The sequence below is a fragment of the Drosophila sechellia genome, chromosome 3L (genome assembly GCF_004382195.2).
Source record: "Drosophila sechellia strain sech25 chromosome 3L, ASM438219v1, whole genome shotgun sequence".
NCBI classification, from domain to species: domain Eukaryota; kingdom Metazoa; phylum Arthropoda; class Insecta; order Diptera; family Drosophilidae; genus Drosophila; species Drosophila sechellia.
Genome location: NC_045951.1, coordinates 10,629,316 through 10,654,263, shown reverse-complemented (window position 1 = coordinate 10,654,263; position 24,948 = coordinate 10,629,316). Strand labels below are relative to the sequence as shown.

The window sequence follows — 24,948 nt, the reverse complement described above, 5'->3', positions numbered from 1 at the left end:
ATTGCTTTGGCAACGGTTGTAAAAACCGACTCAGACCAACCAGAGAACCACACATCTGTGGGTCAAAACTGACAGTCCTCAGAACTGTTACCAATATCAATTTAAACATAGAATTTATGACAACACTAAAATAGATACCAAAATATTGCATCACTATGCTTGCAAATTTCAAAGACTTTTTTTTACTAGATCAGTGTTACTTAAATCCTAAAATATTTCTTGAGTTTAATCACTAAAGTGTAGTGGAGAGTCAGTAAAGGCAAAAGCAAGCTATAGAACAAATTGTTACTAATTAAGCTATTGGTGGAGAAAAACCGCAGCTCTAATCCAATTAATAAATACTTTACCAAACACAATCCCCATTAAATGTAAAGTTTTTAATTAAATGTTCCAAGAAAATTCAGTGCAATGCTCGAAAAAAAACCTAAGCCAACGGACTATTATGCATCGTAAAGCGTAAACATGGTCAACTTTTTATAGATTTGCAGCTGAGATATTCCCTGGAAATCTTTGACGCACAATTATGAGCAGACTTCGGCGGATGGGGCAGTGGAATGTCAGCGCGGACCATTTTTCTAAACATTGTCCTCAGCGCTCCTTGGGCAATGGATAGTGATTATGGCACCCCGATAAGCATATTGGTCAAACGATCCGTCCGCCGATTGGCGCACCAAAGTGGCAAGAGCAATTTGTAGCCGGGTGAACGTGCAACGACCAAAACGGCAGCAAACCCAAGCAAAATCAAGCCAAGCCAGGCCAACCGAGCATTTCATTTCATTTTTTTTGTGGCTGCTACGGCCGCTTAATTAATAGACAGCCTCACTGGCCGATTGTGCTGACCACTTACCACTTGCATATGATCAGTATGTGTTGATTGCCGGTAAGCATACACTGCGAGAAAATATCACTCAGACGGAAGAGTAAAATAGTAACTATGTCACATACTAAATCAGCAGAGGTAGGCTTTCAGCTGGCAATATAGCTGACTTAAAACATTTTTATAAAATAAACTAACTCAAGAACCAATTTGTACATTATAGCTGCTCACTTTCAATGAATGATTCTATGAATAACTATGACATATGTTGTATTACAATACCCTTAATACCTTACAGCAGACACGATGTCATAAAATATAGACAAAAAGATTTAAGCAGAAAATTTATAAAGTTATGCATGATGATTTCATTATTATATTATTCCAGAAGTTAGAATACCTGGATCTACTGTATGCACCCACCTTGCCGTATTCGATATTCAAAATGAATTTTAAAAGACTGCTCCACATTTCCAATAAACATAATTCCGCCTCCGATTTGGCATTTTCCCCAGTGCCCGGCCAGTCGTGAATCTGAATCCGTATCTGTCCGGTGGCCGCGTATCGTGTTCGAATCTCCTATAGCCGCTGCTTTTATGGGCCGCAGTGTGTTGACAATTTTTGCCATATGTGCAACGGCCTTCGCGGCCGTTCTTGTCGCATAAATCAAGCTGCAGTTGCAGTTGCAGCAGCAGCAGCCACAGCAATTGCAGCTGCAAGTCACCGGCGCGGGAGAAAAACAAAAGCGCTGTTAAAATATATATATATATATGTATATGCAATCGTGTGGAATCGAAATTGCGGGTGTTGTTCGTTTCCCAGCCTGCCACAACGGGTTTTCCGCTCAGGCGACCTTAGAAAATATGCAACTGCAACGGCGACAGCAATTTATTGCCCAGCCATCAATGGAAGTCAATGAGCTGCCACTCCCCCAAGAAACCCCCCTCCGACTAATCCTAAGGTCGCATGTGGGTGTACCTAGTAAAATCCGAAGGGGTAACTCTAAAACTCCACTGCACCTGCTGCTGTTGTTGCCGCAACTACAGCTGCAACATGCCACATGCAAATTTGTGATTAAGGTCAGCCGGCAGCATCAGCAGTCGCTCAACTCCGCAAGTCTGGGACTCAGTCTAGCGAATTTTAATGCTCCTCCGATCGTGGGTGTCTCGCTCGAAGATGATGAGTTGACCGGGGGGCCAAAAGCTAGCGGAGGAGCCAGGGGCCAATCGTTTGTCAGCCAGAACTGACGGCCCCAACAAATGGAAAGAGTCATTTCAAGCTTGATTACTCATAGCGGATGATTAGAGACGAAATGTTGGGGGGAGACAAGTTAATGGAGATTTTGTTACTTTTACCTAAAAGTGGAATAAAATTAACTTTATTTTCTTATATATGATAACATTTTACTAATGTTTACTTATATTTTTGGTTTGCCTTTCGCACAATGGCTAAGTCTTTTAAATGGCCAATAATGTTATTAATGATTAATAATCTGTCATGAATTCCGGAATAAAATGAATCTTATGAGGAATCTATGATCTTACTATGAGTGAACTATCCTGAAATAACTAAAGACCATTCCCACACACTTTTAACACCTGATCCTGTGATCCTTCTATGTTTTATCCCAAAAAATATCATTGTGAAAGCCATTAAATAGTGGTGGAAACTCGCCCCAAGGAATCCACTATCGCTTAGCAATTTTGTGTGCAATTTCCAAGATTCTTTTGATTTGTTCTTCTGGGTGGAACCCCAAATTTCCCCACCAGTGCAGACAATTTTGCGGCTGTTAACGACAAATGACATTCGGAAAGCTATGAATTTTATGGGCAGAAAGAGTGGATTGAAGTGGATTCGCGTCTGATGGAGTGAAGTACGAAGTTTGCGGCGGTGCAGTGATGCAGTGGGGTTATGGTGTGCGGGTTATGCGGGTGCTGCGACCAAGGAACCCGAGTAGAAACCCCCCGCCGGACCGACCCCATCTAGCCGGTTTCACCTGCCAGTCGCAGCACCTTTCCTCCGTGTTGCCCCTCCCAGTGAGGTTGCAACGTGGTGTAATTAATGCAGCAGCAGCTGCGCTTTGCCTTCTGCACCACCGCCCCCTTTTGCCGCCAGCTCCGCACTGCCCCTTGACCATCGGGCTCTTATCTCTGGCTGGCGTATCGAACAAGAAAAGAAATCTTTTATAGTCTTTTGCGGTTTGTCTTTGAGTCATTTTGGCATGCATTTGGCATCGATTTAGAAACGCTCGCCTGCCCCGCGATCCGAGTGCGTGAGTGTGGGAAACGTGGCCCGAGTGCACCACCAATGCCCCAACGGGGACCCAATGTCCCGACACTGGGAAAAAAGAAGTTCAAATCATATGATTCACTGAATAGTTATGAGCAACTATTAAAAACATCGCTCAACCAAGTAATATATTTATTAATGGTTTATTCCATTTCATTAAATGATCATGTTTGTTTAAAGAATACAACATTTTCGCGCAGTGCAGGCGGGTGAAATGAGCGATTCCAATCGCGTTTCTTGGCTCTTTTGGCGCTGCCAAACGGAGCGCGGCACCCGCCGCAGACCGATTGGAATCGGCAGTCGGAAAGCAACAGCAACCACAGGAGCAGGAAAAGAAGCATCAGCGGGGAAATTGAAATGGCCATTGCAATTGCAGCACCACCGCCTCCTACAAGTTTTCAATTTCTCGTCTGGCGCTTTGACAAGCGAATTTTTGGGTTATTTAATTTCTGCCGCCACCGCAGCAGCCGCCAAACAGATGAAACCCGAGCGATAAGCGCCTCCCAAAAATTGCATTTCATTTGCACTTGCATTTCGCGCAGAGCAAAAACTGCAAATTGATGTGGGCCCCAAATCCGCCCAGAAGACATATCATCTAGAAGGAGCAGGGCCCTCACGCAAATGGCGGGTCAAGAATGCCATGTTTCCTGAACTGCTCAGCTCACATCCGTTCCATTCCGCTCCAGTCTGTGTCATCAGCATCAACATGATGCGGGTCATAAAACTGAGGGGGAATAGTGCACGGAAGACCTGGATACCCTGTAAAATGATGCGATAAAAGCAAGTTACTTGTATTGAGCAAAACATTTATTCTAAGATATATGAATTTTAAAGGTGTGAAAGTAGCAAGCCGCAGTTTCAGGTTATCATAGAACATTGTTGCACGAGTAATATAGACTCAATAAATCTACAGAGACAAACCTCCTCCCCCGTCTATCATACCCTCTCCTGCAGGGTAGCAAAGGCCAAGAGTCCCGGCCCAAAAAAGAGCTTCCAATTTGTGCGGCTTGTCGTAAAGTGTTTGTGTTGTTTCTGTTTCGCATTTTTTCGCCACTTGGCTCAGGCTTCAGGCAGGACTAGCCATTCATTCATTTGGTTTTTATGAGCCGAGGCGGCAAGCGGCGATGAATGTGCAGCAGGATCTGCAGGTCGTCCTGTTTGCCAGTTGATTAGAAGGCCAGGTGCCTTGTGGAGCCTGCTTAGCCACGTCTTGCTGCGGCATGTCCTGGCACTCGTGTCCTAGTCCTGTTTCGGTTTCAGGTTCTGGAATGGGCATGCAGAACACCTTGCTGTTGATTTACGCCTTGGCTTATTGCTTTTTGGCCTGGCCCAGACACCCACAGCGAAAAAATAAAATACTTAATGGCACAAGGCAAAAGGCTAGCGAATGCGCAAACAAATGGTTCGGCATTTTTTAGAAATGTCCAAATGTTTGGCACTGTGTTAATTGTGCGATAAATTTAATATTAGATACTGCCAGCGATCAGTAAATCAGCCATTGGATATGCTAGAGCAATATAGAAACGAATGCACTGAAAAAATAAAATAATAAAATATATTTTAAATGAGATATAAATCTGCTTCTAAATTCGTTTCTCTGTGGGATTGAATTAATCGAAATATTAAAAGTTAATTATGTGAATCTATGTCAACACAGTTTTCACTTGAATGCGTGCTGAAGTAACTGAGTTAACAAAAATATTTTAAATTGCAGTTTCAGATTGATTAAAATTTGCTGCACCAATTCGATGGACGCTCCCCTTTCTCCGCCCGAAATCCTCAGTAAATAATGAGAAGGCCGTGCCACCGAATTCACCTTGGATCGTGCCGCTCCATCTTTCCCCGCCATAAGTGAGTGATGAGAGATCGCAATCGGGAGCTGCTGATTGCAGATGATCCGATCCGCGGATCGTGTGTACACAACATATATACGAGTATAGCGAATATATCAGTATCAAACTGTGCCGGTCGGGCTACTCGAATTGCGTTGGCACCTGCAGCCAGCAGCTTCAACTGCTGCAGCCTCCAACTGGGCCGCGGTCCTCATTTTACAGCTCAATGAAGTGAGTGAAAGGGGAGAAGCAGCTCGAAACTGGAGCAGTCTAATAATGCAGGGAAACAACTGAAATGGCCGCCCGGATCCTGGGGAAGGGAATTCGCCAGCTGCTGATTTTTACTGCATAATTGATGACCTGCGAAAGGGGAGCAGACCTCGTTGCAGCCACTGCCCAACGAAAGCTGGGGATGAGGTGATGGAATGGGCGCAGCCTTGACAGCCTCGCACCTCAGGTTACGCACTGATTGCGCATACGCAGCGTGTAACGCACCGATTTTCTCACACAGTCAATTGTGCACTACAAGAATTTATGCAGTTCATAATTGGTAAATACTTTTTGATATTACAATTTTAAACAAATGTAGGAATGAGTAGCTATAGAGTACAGAAAGCAATTATTTAAGTTAACATTAACTCGAATATATTTTGTACATGTAGGTGATTTTTTCCTTGCTCTTGAAAAATGTTAAATGGGAGGAGCACTGAAATGTGCTGAGTTATATGCAGCTGTATTAATAATTATTATCCTGTTTTCTTGTATCTTTTAAACAAATTTATCTGATTATATGTATCATACTTTGTTAACTTGTAACGAGATCATCCCTTTCTTAATTAAGATATCCCTTATATCCATTGCTTTCGAAATCATAACGTCAACTTTCTCTCAGTGCTCGACGCGTTTTAATAATTGACAATTAAAGTAGCAATAATTGACAATAAATATTAAAGGCAGTGCCGTAGCGCCATGGGCCGCTTATGCAGCTACCGCGGGCTTGGCTCAGCTTGGCTCGGCAATTAATGGCGCGTTTTAGCCATATAAAGTCAGCTCTGAGTCTGGGCCTAAGTTCCAGCCCCTGTTTAAGCCCCAATCTTGATGTCAAACGTCAAACGGAGGCCGACTACGATGATGATAATAATGATGACGATGCCAATGCCTGATGCCAGATGACGACAGTGTGAGAGCTTTTGCCTGTCGTCCGATCGACCGTAGTTAATATAACTCAATTAGCTGCAAGTTGGGGCCGATAAATCAATCAGACCGATAACCAGAGTGGGTCATCTAGATGGTGAGGAGGGTAATGGTTGACTGGCGGAGCAGATTCCCTGCGGTTTGGCACCTGGCTGCGACTCGTCCACTGATGATTTGCGTGCCGCGCTGCCATTTCTCAGGATCGCATTTAACATCCGGTCCTGCCAAAACTCCCACTCCCGACTCCAACTTAATTGAAACATTTTTGCGTAAGCGGTCAGACAACTTAAAGGGGGGGCTGCGGCACAGGGACGTCGGACAGGGTGCCCATCGATAGAGGATAGAGGGGACATGGCACCTCGCCCACGCACCATTTTGTAGAGGAGACTCCTGTCCCGCAACTCTGCCACGGCTTGTCACAAATTGAAAGCTACAAGCGGCAAGTACACGATTTATGTGGGCCGAATGGGTTGGGGGAAACTATTGCACGGGGGAGGGGGTGAACAGATGGTACAGATACACTAGAAAAATATTTGTATCATGTATCAAATCGCACTTGAAAAGTTACTTCATTTCAAAATGGTGCCTTTTAATGATACTTTTTTATTTAAAGGTCTGTTATGAATCTCAATTCAAGCTGCTTATCAACTTTCATTTGATTTTCCACGACAGATCTTTTTTTTCAGTGCATAGGATCCGTTCTGTGGTCAAGAGCTTGTTGGTTGGCACTCGCAGTTCGGCGCTCTTAGCTTCGAACTGAAGTTAATCCAGCGACATGGCCATGAACGCCGCCAGTTTATGGCATTTTAATGGTCACTTAATTTTGTTTATGTTTAATGGGCACGCCCCTGTCAGCTGTCCCCCCTGCGCCCCATGCCTTTTGGGCACCCCGCCCCCGGAGATATATTGATTGCCGATTAACCGAAACGATCCGATGGAGACGCCATTGTTTGCCAAATTGCGCATAATTTCAGCTAGCTTTCGCAGGAGCGCAGGAGCTGTGGCACAAAAATATTTGACCAAAAGCCTGTGCAATTTTAATCAGCTTGGCGTCCCAAGGAGGAGCATCCCATTCCCACAGACGCCAATCGTCATGGTACACATGGCCATTGGCCGATCTAAGGCTGAATGGCTGAATGGTTGAATTAACAAAATCATAAAGCAAATAGTCCGACCATATCGGGGCAATCCCTAGGGTGAGCTGCGGTCGGGACACTCTAATGATGATGAGCGCATCGCTTTTTCAAGCAAATTGCAGCCACATTTCCTTTGTCGGCTCTCGCACCTCGGGATCCCAGTTTCTGGTCTTCCACTCTGCCATATGGGCTCTTAACCCTCTGCATACCCAGGTGACACATGTGTAACATTCCGAAGGATTATGGGGAATGCTTTAATACCACCTGCAGACTCCACTTATTGCCATCGATTTGGTGCGAGTTCGTAGTTAAGTACGAATGGACGTGGATATTGGCATTCTTCTGTCAATTTATATAATTAAAAATTTAAGTTGATTGCACTTTAAACTCCTCATTCTTGTCTTTTTTTAAATGTTTGCTTAAAAAATACCTAAAAAGGTTGATTTCCTTGAAGAATTAAATTAAATGGGTAAAGTAACTTTAGCTTGGATCCAAAAGTTAAATACTTTATTCACTGGCCAAAACTAAAAGTTATCAGTGGGTTAAGCTGACCATTGTCCGTGGAAACCACCGCCCGCTACCCACTCTCCCCTCGCCCACCCCACGAATCGTAATGATTTATTGGCCGCAATTTCAGCGACATTTTATTGCATTTTAATTAGCGTAATTTCAATTCTTGCCGCCGCCGCCTCTGCCGGGCAAAACTTTTGATAGAACTTTCCGAGCTTCGGGGGAAATTAGAGAGGCGATTAAGGTGGGGATTACGATTATGGGGCCAGGAGGAGCAAGGCGAAGGGGTAGGGAGTTTCCTCAAGTGAAACTCAAATGCTCATTAAATTTGATTTAACCGCCTGTCACTCGCCGCACCCACGCCCTTTATTTTCCCCCAGCTCGCGTGTCGTCGCTCGACGCCCACAAATAGTTCATAAATCCGCAAGATTTAATAACTCATAAATGCATGTAGATGCAACAAACGACGAGCAACAACAAAGCCCGTACAATGTGCCACATATTTTGAATGTCGCATAAAGAGCTCTACGCCACTAAAATCAGGAGAAGTCAGCATCTGCACACATGAGGGCAAATGGTGAAGTCGAAGCGTGAGATACCCTAGAAAATATAAATAATATGTTAAATATATTATTATAGCAGCTTGAATTATTAGTACCTTAACAACCAAGTTCCCCAAAGGTAAATTGTAATATTTTATAACGGATAGTAAAGTAATCATAAAATCATTAATAAATTGTTTTTTTTTTTTGTCCAAATTTAATAATATTTAGAGTTATGGAATGTTTGTATAAAATTTAAAGATATATATTAACTTTATTTTCAAAATGCCTCAACTCTTTAGGCAGGGCATAAGATCTTAAGTGGAAAATTGGTAAAGAAAATGTCTCACACCGAATCTTGAGCCAGATACCAACTACGAAATCATTCACCATCGAGAAACAACTTCCCACGAGAAGCAAGCGATGTCCTTCCTATAGAATAATTCATAAAATCGCAGCTAAATAAATAAAATCCCATGCACCGAGGTAAATGATTTCGCCAGCGAAGTCATCTTTCTTCGCAGCGCTGGCAAAACGATGACAAATTGCTTGAAATAATATAAATTTTGCAGCCAAGACAGTAAAAACTGTCTGCACGGCTGTCCGTCTGTCTGTCTGGGCTTTTGGTCCCCAAGAGCAGCTCGGGCTCCATACGAAATAGCTGGAGTTGGAGCTGGAGTCACACTTTGGAGCTGGTGTTTTGGCATGGGAGTCTGGCTGGCGAGTAAACTGTTGTTTTTCACGACGACGCGTGTCACATTGTCCACCCACAAGAGCAGACGACAGGCCAGACTGTAAATCCGTATGTGGAGATCGGCGGAGTGGGGAGTGGAGGGGCTTAGGAAATTTGCATAATTCGTTGGGAATTGCGTCTGGGGAATAGCACACCCACGCCTCCTCCGCGGGGCAGACTCCAAAATAACGCCCTCACTTTCAACCATTTCCTACAAGGGCCAGCTTTTACATCTTGTTATTAGTAAAATCGAATGTGAAGGAAACTTGATCTCTTGCTAAGAAATCTAGCACCTCTCCAATTTAATGGGATTTAGAATGGTTTTGGCTTTTTCATAGCAACTTAGTAACCTAATCTTAATTGTGTAGTTATTCCAATATGTCAGCAGTCATAAAGTAAATGTCTAAACTAAGCTGCTTACTATATGTATAATATCCGTCCTTAAAATGTATTTACAATCTTTTTCCTTTTGGTATTATGATCAAGTAACCAAATAGAATTAGAAAACGAATCATTTTGAAAACACATTAATGTACATATTCGAAAACCCTAACGGGTAACAGCGGTTGTTTGGGCTGACAATTGACCACTATTTCCCAAAGATTTTCATGTTTAACCCTTTGCTGCGCCCGCATGTCTCTCTGTTGCGCCAACAATGACAACAAATTGATATCAATGCGATCTGGACTCATTAAGTGGAACAAGCTCATTACTCGCAAACGCAGCCGAAGTGATCAATAATTGTTGGGATTTTCATTTAATTTGTTTGAATTAGCAAGACGGAGGCGGCAATTCCCCAGCCACATGGCGTGCACATCATAAATCTTTGTAAATTTATCGTTATCGCCCAATAAAGTGTCACTGGCGATATAGCACCTCCAACTTATGCAGCTCCAAGCTCCAGTTCCTGGCATCCCGTATGAGTGATAAATCGAGTGCGTCCAGTGCGTTTGAAAATCGCAGGCAATTAAGGAGCCGGAACAGCGCTCCACCAGCAGCTGTCTGGGAACCAGCAGCCCAGTCAAAAGTCGCCACAGCAAACACCTTCTGCCGCATGTGGCCACTGTGCACCGTGGGCCATATCAGCACGGCATCTCTCACTTCGGCGGCGGCGTCCTCTGATTGCAGCGACATGCTCGAAATTACTTTTCTGTGTACAAACTGGCACTCGCTGGCGAGCCAACAATGCCCAGCTCCGCCTGGGATGTGGGAGATTTACGACCTGAGCAGACGCCTAAATGCCCTAAAAAGTGTGAACTTCAAGAAAAGTATCTTTAACTTAAGTAGGCATATATATATATTTAAAGGTGGATGCATGACAATTACAATTATTAAGCATATAATTTGGATTGGAAATCGAATCAGGATTGCTGCTGTGTAAGTATACTAATGGTTATATATTGATATCCTATTTATGTATCTTCTTATTATTGTAGATTCGAATGCCATTTATTGCCCACCCTGATAATCATTCTCTATGAACCCAACTCATACCCTTTCCAAATGCACCACTCATCCCTAACGGCTGGGAAATCTCGGTGCTATGCCCATGCCAAATGCCAGTTCAGATATCATTGTCTTACCAACTGCTACACATTTTCACACACTCCTCGAGGATTTTGGCCAAAGGAGTGTCCAATCGGGATTGGTGGTGGTGCGGAGACGAAGTGGAGCGGCATCGGCAGCTGCGATAAGCGGGAATTAAATAATTTTACACTCCTCGCGATTATCGGCAGCGATTGGCGATGCCGATTGCCATGCGGATACGATTTGGTATATGCTAACGAGCTGGCTGCCTATAATTGGCCCAAAGGAGCGGAGACTCTTCGCCAAGACGAAGGGGCGGAGGACGTGGCCACGCGCTTTCGATTCGACTCCTTTGGGTTTTGGACCGATAGCTGGCTGGCTGGTTGGCCTTTTGGTTGGGCTGCTCGCTGCGTCTCGGGAGTCCAGTAATTGACAAACAATTACCTTTAACGCAGCATTGTTCCCCGGGACTCTTTGATCCATCGGCATTCGTTCGGCATTCTGGCTTTCAAGTTGCGAAAGGAGGCAAACACCTCAATTTTGGTAGCAATAGCCACCCCCCCACCCCCACTGCTTTGCCTATTTGGGAGGGGGGTACTCCAAGGAATCAGCGCGGACCCATTGAGCATCGGAAATCGGTAAGCAGCTCCAGCTCCATCTCCATCTCCAGCTCCAGCTCCAGCACCCGCACCCACCAACACCTGCCTTTCGGAAACGGGCAACTGCACACAACGGAGATCTCGGCCAGAGCCGGCGACCATAATAATAAATATTTCATGAAGCTGTCAGCAACAAATAATCTAAAAACTGCACCGCACTGGCCAAAAGCCACAAAAGAAGCCGCCAGCCAGTGGACCACGGCCCAAAGTCAAGCTCAAAGGCAGAGCCGAGCCCAAAGATAGTACGAAGTGCACTCGAAAAGATATGAATATGAATATGAATGATATGAATATATGAAACATTTCTTTGATTTTATTACTAAGCAATCAAATGATTTGTGTAGAAGAGCTTTACATTTGCATTACTATTATTTGAACCTAATATATTTTGGTATAAATTGCATGGCACTTCTTTTCTCTCAGTGCACCCATCAAAATCAGACTTGAGCTGAGAAGAGCTAGCAGAGCTATTTGCGGCTCACAATGAACACTCGTCGGCTCTTGTGGGTGTTATTTCGCCCATTTTTAGAAGTTTTTTTGGGGGGGGGGCAGGGGTGATGAAGGCTACCGATCGGAATGCAGAGTGCACACACACAAATAAACAATACATTAACTTATAGATAGAAAGAGCAGCGCATTTATTAAACATAAATTCATGGCTATATGGATATGAAAATCAAATTCAACTGAAAGAATCCCCCGGGGTTCTCAAAGATTTCAGTCGAGGATTTGGTCCATTGTAATGTGTCAGGGGACATGGAATTAGAATTTATTATAAAGAGACGTCGATAAGGTAAGTGAACTTATATCATAGTTTTTGCTAAAAGGTACTTAAATTTAAATAAATTACGCTTGATGCTGCATTAATTTCTATGTGAAAGTATGCACCTATATAAATTTAACATTTTTTACATTAAATCATAACATGTTTGAAACCTAGAAGTATGAATTTGATATTCGAGATGCTTTTTTATTAAAATTAATAAATTTATGGACCCTTTATAGCTACATGCTTTTAATATGAAAGGCCTAAATAATAATTTAATATTCTCACAATATGACGAAACCGCTTGAACCTCCAAATTCCCAAGCCTTCGATCGCAGTGAGTCCTCTTGGACAATGATGGATGCACTGACTGCCATGCAGCAAAGTCCCCGCATCGACTTATAGCCACCTTCTGCCCATCAGCGATCGCGGCCAAACCGTACCGATTTGAGCCTGTTTCAGTGATCTGGAGCAGCCGTCGTCCGGCTCCATGCACCTGTCAATACATTTGACATAAACCGGTCGCCTCTGAGCTTACGCACTGCTGGGAGTTTTGGAGTTTGGAGCTCGGAGTTGGGAGTTTCGGTGTGGAATGGGCAGTTGGCAAGCTTGGGCGGGGGCTCAACTCGGCTGCTGGAGTGGGATTCGATCGGGAATGGTATCGGGGAATGCCTGACGGACCTGTTGCCGTCATCATCATCATCATCATTATGGCCATCTTGATCGTAGCAGTTGTGGTCGTCATCATTTGATGCGTCAAACATGCGCTCAAACGCCTCGATAGCGACAGCGAGTGCAACTGCAGCAGCCACTGCAACTGCAACTGCGACGCGTTGGCGACTGCAGAAAATTTTTATTATTATTATGACCATTTTAGCTACCAAGCAATGCGTGGAGCAGGCGATCAAGTGGGCCGTTCAATGCACTGAGAGAAACTTCGTCAGAATACCCAAAAAAATGTTTTCAAAAATGTAATTAATAGTGGGCTGAAATTATCTAAAATTACCTTCTAGCATATAGCTAAATTCTTTTAATAGTTACATGTTGCTATTTCTTATGATTTTCTATTACACATATGTATAGCCTGTAAGTAAATGGTTTCAATAATTAACTAAATAAATTGAATATAAAAATAAAAAAATTAAAATTATACTATGGCTTCAACTTTAAACACTTGATTTAGTACCCTATTTCAGCTCTCTTTTCACAAATTTAAATTTCATTTTTTCATTCATTTTTTCGCGCAGTGCACCTTCAATGTCTGAGATGCGTCTGCGCCGGCGCAGCAGTCGGCCAATAAATTGTGACGCTAATGTAAAGTGTGGCAAGCCATTAGTAGAACGAACGGCAGCTCAGTCAGGATCGGTTGTTGAACCCCCGGGACAGCTGACGGTTCTGGATTCTGGATGCTGAATGCTGCATACTGGAAGTTGGATACTGGGAGCGGGATCCCATGCTGGAGCTGGCTGTGTGGGAAGAGGCGAGATCTGAGGCGGCTGCCACGCCCTGCAGCAACTGCATATATGTATGTACATGCATACCTGCCCACTAAGTTGGCATTTTTATGGCATCCGCCGCCAACAGATTTCACTTCCAGCGGAAAACGGAAGCGGCCAGTTGGGCTGCACTGCATCGTCGGTCGTGATGGGTGGAGTTGGGTTGGGGCCAATTCAAATCAACTCCCCAGCGGAGACGACTTCCTCAATGATGGCTGCAGTTACTCATACCCTGAATGGAGAGAGTGTTACTTCTAAGCAGGAGACTGTTCATCTATAACAATTATATTTTAGCACTTTATATTTAAAAGAATGTAAGATTAGTTCCTGATTATTACTATTTTGTCACTAAATTCCAATATTCCAATACAATTTAAAAAAAAAATTAATAAAAATGTTTTGGCTGATGCACAAACTTCGATTTAAGCAACCAAAGTAAATATTAAAGTGTATTAAAAAGTTCGTTGTGCTGCTGGAGCCTTCCTTTCTGGTTTTTTGTAGGCGCGCTGTACTCTCGCTTGTGGTTTCGATTTAATAGATTAATTAGAGGCCACACCGGACCAGCGGCCGCCCAGTGATCAAGCAAAAGTAGTTGTCGCCGACGGACTTCCGTCAAAAAATATAGAAAGAAAAAAAAAGCAAAAGCGACGTGCAGTTGTCACAGCAGCAAATGCAATTCCAGCAAGTTAAAGTTTATAAAGCGCTGAAATCGCAGAGGTCTTCGCCTGCTGCGGTGGCTGTCCAAGTTTTTTTTTTTTTGCGCCGACCTCAACTTCAACCTCATCCTCAGATGCAGGAAACCACAAGGCACTTGATGCCAAGCGATGGCGGCGCTGGTGGCGATGCCGCATTTCACTTGGAGGCGGGAAGGCTGCTGCAGCAGGAAAAGCGGGTGGAAAGCCGGGGGAAATGGGGGGCGCGCCCAACGAGGACAGAACGTGGTTAGCAAATTTATTATGTAAACGGAAATACGGCATATCCTTGCCCAGGCAATGTCGGCGCCGCAGCAATAGAAATAGTTTCTAGCCCGCTGCTAAAAAAAGCAGGACAAAGGACTCCCGACTCTCAGAGATGCAAAGGGGTTTTTTTTATAAAAAAAAAGATAGCAAAAAAAACTATAGAAATTAAATGAATCTAAAGGCTTGAAGAGGAACAACAAATAAAATATTAAATGTAAAATTAAGTGACTTGGGAAAGAATCATTTATATTTTATAGAGATGTGATTTATGAATTTAGTTTGTATATAAAGCACCATTGTAAATGATTTTAATATATTTTTTGGGTTATTATATTTTTAAAATATTTATTAGCATTTTGATTTTTATAGGTACAGGCTATTTTTATAAATATATTTTTTTTTAATTTTTACCACTAATACATTATGAATATCGCCAAGTGCCCATCACTGGACGCCAGAAGGCGAAGGAGCCTGCTCGTAAATCGCATAAATTGTATAATTCTGTGCACTCCGTTGCTGTTGTTCTTGTTGCATGTTTGTTGCTTCGTATTGCTTTGTTTTGTTTTGCTGCCTGTTTGCTGCATTTTGTTGCCAAATTGCGTTTGTAGGTGACTCCATGTCCTTTATCTCCGCCCAGCTCCTTCCGACTTCAAGTGAAACAGTATGCTGCCAAAAGGAAAAAGGGGGCGGCAAAGTTTCCCGGCCCGATGATAGGGGCGTGGCATTAGTGGGATTAGTGAATTAACGACAGATTGCGACACCTGCGCCAGGAGTCAGCAAGTTTGGAAAGTCCTGTCGGATTGAATCCCATTTGCCGGCTCAATTAACAGTAACTTAAGGGAATCGGGTTCATTTAAATTCATGAAGTTTCCTTGCCACGTGGTCACGAGTTTTCCCCGGCAAAGGGAAAAAAAATGGGCAGGGCAAAGGGGGCGAACAGGACAATGACAGTAGACAGGACGAACGAGCGTTGACCACAACAGCCGCAGGATAACGTACGAAAAAAAAAATAGAATTGGGAAACAGGGAAAGGAAAACAATTTTATGGAGGAGAAACAAGAAAAAATTGTGCAATTGCGAAACAAAAATTAAGTGAAGGCAGAACGAAAATAAGTGCATTTTGATTTGGTCTATGGATTTTCGAGTTAGTCCTTAAAATTGCTTCAATTGGAATACGAAATAAAAAAAAAGGCAATACCAACACAGTTAAAATTTAAATTTGCACAGCTTGCATTTATAAAGATTCTCAGAAAATCAAAAGGGGATCTCAAAAACTCAAAATATTCCGGATATTTAAGCCACAGGGCTTAAAAATTTCATTTTGCTAAAAATATTTGGTTTAAACAACGTTATTTAGTTAAATTACACAAACGCTAAATACTGCAGATTTATAACAAACACACTTCAAATATTTTATTATTTGATTGTACAAATTTAAAATCATAGAAATGCAATACAACATATTTGTATTGAAGCATTTAACGTATACTTAATATTTTAAAGTTGTGTTATTCTCTGCATGAACTTGCCGTTCTAGTTGCCCGCTTCGATACCCAGAGTTCCTGGAGGACCATTGCCATCGCCTCCTGTCCACATTTGATTTCATTGCTCTCTATCTGGTTGAGGTCATACGAACGCATCAAATAGGCAAATTTTTTGGTAGCCAGAGCGACGCCTCGTGCCAAATTTATGACATTGAATTTATGTGCAGCAAGGCGTGCCGCTCCTCCAGCCGAAAAGTGGGCGGGGCTGGACGAGGAAGTCGGGCAGGAGCAGTCGATCGATTTGGCAGAATTAACATCTAAACAAGTGGAGCTGTGGAAGATGCCCAAGAAGACCGAAGCAGCCGATGAAAAAAGCGCGTTAAACTGCTTAACACTTCTGCATGGTCACCCAAAAGAAAATGGAAATGAAAACGGCAATGGAAATGGAAACTGAGGCCATAACTCATGCGACACGATGCCGGGGCAAATTGTCTAAGAAAAGCCAAAAAAGGAAATGGCAATGCATTAAGAAATAAGCAATTTGCCTCAGTCGCAAGCAAAAAGCGCCAAGCAGATCGCAAAAGGAATCGCCGAAGGAGCCAATTGGGGGCGGAGTACTCCCCCCGAAATGGCTAAGGCGAGCCAAGGACACGAAGGAATTCCCAAACCCCATGTGCTCCATGCTCCATGCTCCATGCTAAGTAGTTGCATTAAAAGCTTACAACAAAACCTGCGACAGACAACAGGACAAGAAACAAATTTTGGGTAACTCGCTGCGCCTGGGTCATAAAGTCATGCCCTCCGACCTGCCCGAAAGTCCTCCTGGCACTCCCCCTCCATTGCCAGTGTATCCTCACCGAATTTTCCTGGCAGCGACTCAAAAATGTGCGACTCTCTGGGCGGCGTTGGGGTTTCTAGCGTGTAAATCATGCGGACTTGCATGCAGAGTTCAAATGCTTAAAGATAATTTAAGATTAATTTAAGTTTATTTATGCTGAGATACATTAACACTATGAAAATCTTGTTAGGTTACTACAAATTTTTGAAATAAACATGGATGTTCTTCTCGTTAAGAATTTTATAGAAAAATAACGATATAAAGACTTTTCATCGCCAAAAACAAAAAACAGTGACCAAATTTTCATACAAGAGAGCCGTAAGTTTTAATACAGAAATAAGCTGCAGAATATTAAAAATTGTTATTTTTATACATAATTTTTATTCCCATAGTATTGGATCTTGAAATATACATGAGCGCCCTCCAGCGGCTATTATGTAAACTGATTATAAGGTCGTGTGAAAAGCGAAAGAGGGCGCCACAGCAACAACCAAAAAAGCAAGTAAAAGCTCCGCTTTAGCGGAGACCCCACCCATAAAAGCAATTGAACTTCTACAAAATACTAATGTATGCAAACCTAATCTGCACTATTGCACATTATGTTTAAATTCATAAACTTACTTAATTTTAACTAAATATTAAAATCAGAAAATAAAACAGCTCACAAAGAACGCACAGAATTAACAAGCTTAAACATATCCATACCCCAATTCGAAAGAGCTTTTTGGTATATTTACAATATCAAAAACGACACAAGCGGTATATAGATGAAAGCCGGATGGTTTAACTTTCCGATAGTCGTACGGTCACACTCTTTGAAAGTGAATAGAATAAGCGTGAATAAAGCGAGAAAAGCAAGCGCTAAACGTGAGACTGTGTGCGTTCGCCGTCTCTTCGCACCGAAGTGGATTAATTCCGTGGATGGAGTGGCACAATAAACACAACAACTGGAACGCGTTTTGTCGTTTTGTTTTCCGCTTTTCCAGCAGCCGTGCGCCAATTCACTTCGCACATTCTTCGCAGCCGGATATTGTGGAGGCAATGGAAAGCGCAAGCATGTGTGCATGTGTGTCGCTGGGATAACGGCGAAAAAGGCGAAAGAGGAGCTGTGAAACGGCAACAAAATCAAATAACTTGAGCTGGGATCTAAAATCGGATCTCAAGTTTGAGGACAAAGAACGAGTGAGAACGTGAGAGAGACGAGGAAAAAGCTACTCACACACGCATACGAATAACCGCTTCGCACGCTCTCCCGTGTAAAACCAATACAACAACAAAAAACAAAAACAACATGCAATATTTGCAAAGTAGTTAAATAATTCTGCCCTGTCTGCGCTTTATTTCCTTCTTCATTTCGGTTCTCCTCGTTTTTGACTTTTTGTTGTATATTTTCAACAAGTTTCTGTTTCTCGCTTTTTCCCCCACACACACACACACACACACACCCACCCACACAAACAAACAAACAGTTCTTTTTTCGTTACTACTTCCGAACAACAACACACGGTACACGAACACCGACCACCAATACCAATACGAAAACAACGTCTCGTGTGACGTGCGAGCGCAGAAAGTGTCGTCTTTAGATTTTGTTTGTGCACTTTTCGCCATTTCCTTTTGTATTCCATCGAGTGAGGAACAGCGGAGGCCAGGGAGCGCAAGAGTGGCCGAGAAGCACCTGCGAAATAGCGGCACGAGATCGCCAGAAAAGCAGAAAATCGCAAGAAGCAAAAGCGACCGGCTCACCACTTCCACACGCAAATACACAGAGCCCCCCATCACACACACACACACATCCAACACTTGTTGCAGCAGACGAGGAGAAGGGGCGACAGAGCGATAAGAGAAGAGGGGACGAGGAGCAGGAGGAGAACAAGTGCCTAAGAAGACAACAACGCGCATCTGCTATCAGCGAATACCACTGCAAACGTAAGAACGGGGATAAGCAATGGGGTGGAACAGACCTGAATGATACCCTGCAAGCAATACGTTGATAGAGCCCCAAAAAGTAAACATATATGTAATATCTTATGTAAACTATGGGAAATGCGGTGATTACACATCTAGATACAACAGTATAAGAATGCATTGATAGTAGCTTAAAATGTTTACAAGTACTTAAAAGTATAATGAATTTCCTTTGTGGGTCTTAGTAGACTATTCAAATCTCAAAAAGATTGCATTAATAATGTGTTTGCATATAATTCCCTACTAAGTATAGAGTAATTGTTGGGGAGTGTGGAGTATTCAGGCATAAAAGTGGAACATCGTTAGTAAGATATTTAGATAATTTATTTAAGAGTTTCGGTTTTAAGTATGCCAAGAAAATTGACTTATATTGCAGCTAAGTATCTTTGCAAACTTAAGCACAATTGGATAATTTGAAGTAAATGTGGCTCTTTTTCCGTGTCCAGTTATTGGTGCTATAAATTCGCGTCTATGAAGATAACGCTTAATACTATTTATAGTTGATATAGTGCCAATAAACACGTTCTAGGATCTCTGCGGTTATCCCATCTAGCTTGTTTCGTATGCTCTCCCCACCGAATTTAACGGTCTGCTAATCTGTCCGATTGGGTTCCTAAACGTTTTCCGATTATAAACACAACACCGATCAATCAATATGTTAGCAACGTGTTGATATTGCTGCCCAGTCTGGTTTCCTCCTCGTCAGGTGTAAAATGTAGTGCCATACAATAGTACCAGTAATACCATTGACGAGGAACGGAATCGGAAAACGAGTACGGCATGCTATCCACGGAGAAAGACCGGCTGATAAGTGATAAGCCGGACGGACAGGCAGTGCAATTCGCCGATGGGCCCACAATCTCGCATCTGATAAGGTCGGAATCACGATTTTCATGTGCCGCACATTTAAATTAAACGCGTCAAGCTATAAAATGATATATGAAGAGCTTTGCAAGCTATCAGCGATTGTTATTTTCGAACGTGCACATAAGGGGGTAAATTATTGAGGGGATCAGGCAGGTTAAACTTATGGCCATCGAATGTGACTGTTCCTATTTTGGGTGTTCCACTTTCCAGATGGTCAAGGAGAAGCCCAACTCGACTCGCATCTACGACAAGGATGGATTCAGGCGCCGAGCTGCTTGTATTTGCGTGAAATCGGAGAACGAGGCGGAGGTGAGTAACAATTCGTAAGCTTGATTATATAATTTGAAGTCCAGATACTTTTGGCTTCGCAGGTTACAAATTATTTCGCAATTCAAAGAAATAGCATTAGGGTTTTCCCAGAAAGTAACTAACAAAATATTTACTTGTACCCAGGTGCTCTTGGTAACCTCATCTCGTCGCCCGGAGTTGTGGATCGTTCCAGGAGGCGGCGTTGAACCAGAAGAGGAGTCATCGGTGACAGCCGTACGCGAAGTGCTCGAGGAAGCCGGCGTGGTTGGCGATCTGGGTCGTTGTCTCGGTGTCTTTGAGGTAAGTTCGAAGTGAGCTATATTCCATTCAAACTGATTCTAATCTGTGTGCCGCCGTTCAGAACAATGACCACATGCATCGCACCGAGGTGTTCGTGATGAACGTCACTCAGGAACTGGACGAGTGGGAGGATTCGCGGAGCATCGGTCGCAAGCGCCAGTGGTTCACCATCGATGATGCACTCTCGCAGCTGGCGCTGCACAAGCCGACTCAGCAGCACTATCTGATGCAGCTGCAGCACTCGAAGACGCTGGACAACACGAATCGCGTGGTGAACGCCACGCATCCGCCCAAGTTGACCAATGCCGCCACCCCAGCCGCATCGCCCACTACGGCATAAAGACATCAGGATGCAGGATCCGGATCGCAGGAAGCAGTAACCACACATGCACACCACACTTAACCGCGAGAGTAACACTAACCCCAAAACTAAACCCATACCGAAAACCAACCATACACATTTTGACATTTTGGAAATTAACAAATAGACAGGCAGTCTTCTAGATTATGTTGGTTAAGCGACACTTATGTTACCCCGCATCCCCCACATAGCCCCATTTGCGTTTAAGTTTAAGTCAAGGCGTTCATTTATGTCTTTAGTAAATGTATCGGAACTAAATTTATATGTTTACTCCAGAGCGAGTGGAGAGGAGGTGAAGAAACAAAAACGCTACTCGATCAATGCTAAGCGATAACTTATATTATTCGAGATCTATAACACGACGCAGAAGTAGACGGAAACCACATGTAATAATTTTTGAGCGAATAGCACTTTTTGCAAACACGAAATGAAACTTAAAAAAAAACTAAAACTAGTTGGACTAAACAACAAAATCCAGAATAGCGATATCTATTAGATTTTTCTACTCTTTTTTATAATTTACTCAAAAGGCGTCTTAATTGATTAATGTAACAAGCAAACCAATTGGAATCGGCTTTAGCAAGTGCAAAAGGAGATCTTAATTAACTATGCTAAGCGGCCTAAATAAAACGAAAACTATTTAAGCGATGACTAACGAATCGATTTCGTTTCAAATCACCCACAGTCAAGAACAATTTTTCAAAAAAAAAATAGATCAGAAAGAAATGAAACCTAAGACTCGACTTGCGACGAACTAGACAAATGACGGAAACTAAATCATTAGAAAACCTAATTATATTAAACAACAGTTGCCTATGCAAGAATATAAAACCCACTGCAGGGGAAATTTAAGGATAAACGTTAACTTATTGTAAAAAAAAAAATGCGAGAAATTAGAGGAGCCAGCAAACAAAATATTATGAACTAATTCAACTACTAAGAGTGCACGTTGTACTTTTCAGAAGCATAAATAAATAAAAGAACAATTGCGATTATAATATAAACACAGCTAGGAACGAAGAAGAGTAGCATGTTTTCAATGTGATTTAAGAGATACAAGATACATACGAGTTAAACAATTTGATGTGACATTTTTTCGATGATTTTTTGGCACTTGAAAAGCGCGCAACAAAACGAAATTTTAATTCAAGCTCAATGGAAGGAAAGTCTGGCAGTTGAATCTATGATTTGATCAGTCTATCAATTGTACTTTAGTTGCAAACTAAAGCCGACAAACGAACTTTTATCGGAACGCTAAATTATATCACAAATTGTTGCAATTAAACAATGATTTACAACCAATAAAGAATAAAACAGAACACAGCGTGAGTTGTTTGCTTTTAAAAATCAATATGTCACTATGTTTTCTATTTACTTTCAGCTTAAGGATCTTCAAACAAAAGATGGTTCTCTTAAATTTAGTTTATTTTGTATAATAATTTTGCTACATTAAATCTATTTTGTGTGTTTAAGGACTACTTCTTCAGCTGAATCCTCTGGAATGGATGCGCCTCGATGTAGGCCAAAGCCTTGAGGATGTAATCTGGAATGGGAGGCGGCGTGGGCAGATGAGCACCAGTCGGACGGTATCCGTTCTCGTCGGCAGTGTACTGCAGCTGGATGGGTGTTCCATCGGGAGCAGCGTAGCTCACGGATCCCGTTGCTTGAACTCCACCCACTCCACTCTCCTGGGCATCGATGCCGTTGGAGGTTCCGTATTCCCAGCTGTATGAGCCATCCGGCTTGATCTCGTTGCGGTATTTGGTGGTCTGTGCCTGTGATTCGTCTGCAGCTCGGATGGCGGCCACCAGGAACAGGGAAATGATTAGCGCCTTGATGCCGGAAAAGATACACCAATTAGATGTGCTATTATCGCTATTAACGCATCGGACTTACGGTCTTGATCATTTTGGTGCTGGACTTGCTGCAGTTGCTACTGATTACTGATTACTGATCTCCAAGTTCGGCGACAGATCGTTTTATACTCCCAACGATCACTGACCTACACCTACACCATCGCCGAACAGGTGACTCCTCGCCATTCCTAATTATTAATTTAATTCGCGCATCTGAAAATATGAATTTGACCGCGTTTTTACGAACTTAGTAGTTCGCCTAATAGCTCCGTTGTCTTCTGTTGTTTGTTTTTACTACGGCTTTACGACCCAGGTGCTCTATAACCCCGGCAACTTATGAGTAAAGGCCTCTCCTTATCTGCGCCTTAGAAATCGCAGATCAACGCTCTCGATTTACAGACGCTGCCACACAATGCCTCTTTTCTTATCTAATCTTGACTTATATTCATAATAAATAAATAAATCGTAAGTCGAACATGGAGTTGCTAGAGATATTTCAGCGAAGATGGCACACTCTCTTTGAGTAAAATAATTAAAATAGGGGTATATGATTTAAGAAGTGATATATATTTTAAAGGGAAAAGTTGATTGTACTAGGAATTAATTTTATTTAAATTTAAAAATGTATCATTTTAAAGGATTTAATTAAACTAAAAATGTTACACGCATTTCAGTGATCACCAAAGCCAGTTACCAAGTCAACCTACCGCCTTCTGAATAGTTAGAGTATCCGATATGTAGGCGCCAAAATACTATACGCTCTGTCACTCGATTAGCGGCTTTTGTTGTTAATGATATGCAAATGAAATATGAATGCGGGCAAATGCCGGCAGAGCAGTTTGCGTTTGGATATGAGACGAACTTGAAACTCAAACAAAACACCAAGTGTCATCGTAAATTTCTAACGACTGCTGCCGATTTGAGATAGTTTAGCTTGCATTTAAATACGTTTTAAAACGTTTGACATTTTGGTATTATCCAAAAAGTATACTATTGAATATGAATTTTTATTATATATAAGCAAAAACAATTCGTATGTTAATAATATAACAGATTATAAATCACTCCAACAAATACAACTAAGTTTTATACCCGATAACCGTAGAATAAGTGGGTACACTAGATTCGATGAAACATTTTTAACAGGATGAAGGATGTGCGGATGCCACTATCCACGTCGATCTGCCAGTGTCCGTACGTCTATTTGTCCGTCCGTATGTCCGTATGAACTTTGAGATCTCCGGAACTATGAAACCTATAGGTTTATTTGCTTACAAACTTCAAAAAAATGTCACGCCCACTAATTTTTAAAAATTTTGGAATATTTTGATTTCATCAAAAGGTATCTAATCGTCTATGAACTCCATTGTTTCGTCCATCTAATCGTCTATGAACTCCATTGTTTCGTCCATCATAACCTTGGACCTATAATGCTAAAGAATTGGGATATATTTTTTTGATATTTCCCACGGCTTAACTTATGAATTTTGATCTTGGCCCTAAGCAACGAAAATTTGACTTTCAAGATTGTTTTCTTTACATCTTCGTCGTGTATTTGTGTAATTTTTTTCTTCTTTATTTTAAAAAATTTTTTAAATCGTAATAAAGCTCTTTTGAAATGTTATCACATAAGACTTCCACTCGCGCTTAACCGATGAGCCTCTTCAGGGCGGGCCTGCGGTACTCCTGCTCGACGTACTGGGGATGGGTGCGGATGTACTCCAGGCTCTTAAGGATGGCAGCTGGGATTGGGGGAGGAGTGGGCAGGAGAGCTCCCTGGGGCTGGTAGCCGTTCTCGTCGGCCACGTACGAGATCTGGACGAGCTCACCCTCGGGAGAGTACCAGGAGAATCCTCCGGTGGCGTGGTTTCCTCCAATTCCGGACTCCTGGGCGGCGATTCCGTTGCTGGTCTCGTACTGGTAGTTGTAGTTTCCCTCGGGCTGGATGTCGGAGCCGATCTTGGTGATGTAGGCACCAGCTTCCTGGTTGTAGGTGGCAGCACCGAAGGCGCAGGCCAGGACGGCGGAGGCGACGAGCATCTAGAAGACAAGGATGCAATTTGGGTTTTGATGACACATGTAGTTGAAGTTCTCAATATCTTAAAAGGTCAGTTCTATCCTTGGTATCTATAAGTCCGGTAGGTTTTTTTATTTAACTGATTTTTCGATCGTTAATATAAACTATATGTTATATTGGTTAATATTTTGATATCCTTAAACATTTTAGTGGCACTAATTGTTGGGAACACTGTTTTTCTGCCACTAATTGTTGTTTTCCATTGCTTTTCTATAGTTATCCTTGCGATATACTTACGTAGCGGAACATCTTGGGTGATTTGGAGGAGTTCGTGTGTCTGCGACTAAGAGACGACTCTGAATGATGACTCTGTGGCTGATCGGCAATGTTTTATAGGTATTCTCGATGCGAAACCCGATCCACCCAAACAACTTTTACGGCAGACGGCAGGAAACTCATATGAATGACAATGGCCAAACTGAGATTGA

At 42.5% G+C, this 24,948-nt stretch overlaps 3 protein-coding genes across 3 annotated transcripts; 1 reads left to right on the top strand and 2 right to left on the bottom strand.

Annotated features, from left to right (window-relative positions):
• The first annotated feature begins 17,582 nt into the window (after positions 1 to 17,582).
• Positions 17,583 to 21,911, top strand: LOC6605192 (diphosphoinositol polyphosphate phosphohydrolase 1). The gene is made up of 4 exons (XM_002029995.2): positions 17,583 to 18,711; positions 19,828 to 19,926; positions 20,071 to 20,226; positions 20,288 to 21,911. The coding sequence occupies exons 2-4, from the start codon at positions 19,828 to 19,830 to the stop codon at positions 20,564 to 20,566; spliced, it is 534 nt and encodes a 177-aa protein (XP_002030031.1). The 5' UTR covers positions 17,583 to 18,711; the 3' UTR covers positions 20,567 to 21,911.
• Positions 21,912 to 21,993: 82 nt separating this feature from the next.
• Positions 21,994 to 22,592, bottom strand: LOC6605191 (endocuticle structural glycoprotein SgAbd-8). Its single transcript, XM_002029994.2, has 2 exons — positions 22,484 to 22,592; positions 21,994 to 22,419 (listed from the first exon to the last, which is right to left on the bottom strand). The coding sequence occupies exons 1-2, from the start codon at positions 22,493 to 22,495 to the stop codon at positions 22,063 to 22,065; spliced, it is 369 nt and encodes a 122-aa protein (XP_002030030.1). The 5' UTR covers positions 22,496 to 22,592; the 3' UTR covers positions 21,994 to 22,062.
• A 1,381-nt stretch (positions 22,593 to 23,973) lies between these two features.
• LOC6605190 (larval cuticle protein 4) lies at positions 23,974 to 24,857 on the bottom strand. Its single transcript, XM_002029993.2, has 2 exons — positions 24,758 to 24,857; positions 23,974 to 24,483 (listed from the first exon to the last, which is right to left on the bottom strand). Exons 1-2 carry the CDS (start codon positions 24,767 to 24,769, stop codon positions 24,091 to 24,093), a joined length of 405 nt encoding a protein of 134 aa, XP_002030029.1. The 5' UTR covers positions 24,770 to 24,857; the 3' UTR covers positions 23,974 to 24,090.
• Positions 24,858 to 24,948: the final 91 nt, after the last annotated feature.